Source organism: Solanum tuberosum, unplaced genomic scaffold (assembly GCF_000226075.1).
Source record: "Solanum tuberosum cultivar DM 1-3 516 R44 unplaced genomic scaffold, SolTub_3.0 scf00023, whole genome shotgun sequence".
In the NCBI taxonomy this organism is placed as follows: domain Eukaryota; kingdom Viridiplantae; phylum Streptophyta; class Magnoliopsida; order Solanales; family Solanaceae; genus Solanum; species Solanum tuberosum.
The window spans coordinates 376,714-378,568 of NW_006238949.1; the positions used below are offsets into that span (position 1 = coordinate 376,714).

Consider the following 1,855-nt stretch of genomic DNA (forward strand, 5'->3'; position numbering starts at 1 on the left):
AAATATTTTTATGCAAAATTAATTGAAACACGAAAGAAAAGTTTTAAGAAAAAATTAATTTTCCAAAAATAATATTTGGAAAAGGTCACTGCCAAGTGTCATGTCACGTCAAGCTTAATGAACATCTTTGAAATCAAATATTTCGAGGTCTATCTGATTACTTGTTGGGGAGTATTCAAAGTTACTCTAGACTGCCGATAAACCCTGTTGAAATTTTGAGGCCATCCTCAAAATTTATGTCCCAGTTAAATGTCTTGGTTAATCTTCAACCATTGGTGAGCAAATCACAAAATTTTTGACATCCTCTCAAAAATTCTATCCCAGTTGCAAATCTCAAAGTAACTTCAGTTTTGGTTTGTTGAAAAGATCTTCTTCTTGAGAATTTTTGAGTCCCTCTCAAAAATTCTGTCCCAGTTTCTATTGTAAGAAAAATAGAAATCTTACGGGAGATATGACCGAGCCGTTGTGGCTCCTACATATCCCGTTGACGCAGAAATCAGGTCAAACTTAGTTCCCCATTTCGAGGATTATAAAAAATAAGAAATTTACAAAGAAACCGACCGAGGCCGACATAGGCCGCCTACGAATATCATTCTTGAGAATTCAGGTCGAACGTAGTTCAAGTACAAAGAAAGATTAAATGGGATAAAGGAGTGACCGAGGCCGACATAGGACGGCTACGTATCTCATTCTTGAAAATTCAGGTCAGACGTAGTTCATTACAAAAGGGATAAAAAATTTAAGCGAAGCGATTATAAGCAAATAGAACGATTACAAGGAAATGATAGAAATACAAATTGAAGCTTCACACATAATATCTCTTGACAGCATCTGAGTTGATCGGTTTCGTCCATTCGATGCCATCCATCTCCGACAGGACCAAGGCACCTCTAGATTACACTTTGTGAACCATGTAGGGCCCTTGCCAATTTGGTGCAAATTTCCCTTTGTACTCATCCTGATGAGGGAAAATATGTTTGAGAACCAACTGACCAATCTCAAACATTCTAGCTCTTACTTTATTGTGGAGAGCACGAATCATTCTATGTCGATACAGTTGTCCATGACAAACAACAACCATTCTCTTCTCATCAATCATTGTTAACTGATCAATCCACTTGCGAACCCATTCAACATCACTCAATTCAGCTTCTTGGATGATTCTCAACGAAGGTATTTCAACTTTTGCAGGTATAACTGCTTCTGTTCCATATACTAACAAATATGGAGTGGCTCCAACTGATGTTCTGACAGTCGTTCGATAACCTAACAAAGTATACGGCATATCATTCTCTGTCGATATAGTTGTCCATGACAAACAGCAACCATTCTCTTCTCATCAATCAATGTTAACTGATTAATCCGCTTGCGAACCCATTCAGTATCACTCAATTCAGCTTCTTGGATGATTCTCAATGAGGGTATTTCAATTTCTGCAGGTATAACTGCTTCTGTTCCGTATACTAGCAAATATGGAGTAGCTCCAACTGATGTTCTGACAGTCGTTCGATAACCCAACAAAGCATATGGCAACATCTCATGCCAACCTCGATAATTATCAATCATTTTCCTCAAAATCTTCTTTATTTTCTAGTTGGAGGCTTCTACAGCTCCATTCATTTGGGGACGATAGGCGGTTGAGTTCCAGTGAGTAATCTTGAATTATTCACATATTTCTCTCATCAAGTGATTGTTGAGGTTCGCTCCATTATCAGTAATGATGGATTCTGGCACTCCAAACCTACATATCAAATTGTTGTGAATAAAATCATCTACAACTTTCTTGGTCACCGACTTATACGAAGCTGCTTCCACCCACTTGGTGAAGTAGTCAATGGCAACCAAAATGAATCTG

At 37.9% G+C, this 1,855-nt stretch overlaps 1 protein-coding gene across 1 annotated transcript; it reads right to left on the minus strand.

Moving 5' to 3' along the window:
• Positions 1-895: 895 nt before the first annotated feature.
• LOC107059524 (uncharacterized) lies at positions 896-1,566 on the minus strand. Its single transcript, XM_015306095.1, has 2 exons — positions 1,317-1,566; positions 896-1,266 (listed from the first exon to the last, which is right to left on the minus strand). Exons 1-2 carry the CDS (start codon positions 1,564-1,566, stop codon positions 896-898), a joined length of 621 nt encoding a protein of 206 aa, XP_015161581.1.
• Between the last annotated feature and the right edge of the window lie 289 nt (positions 1,567-1,855).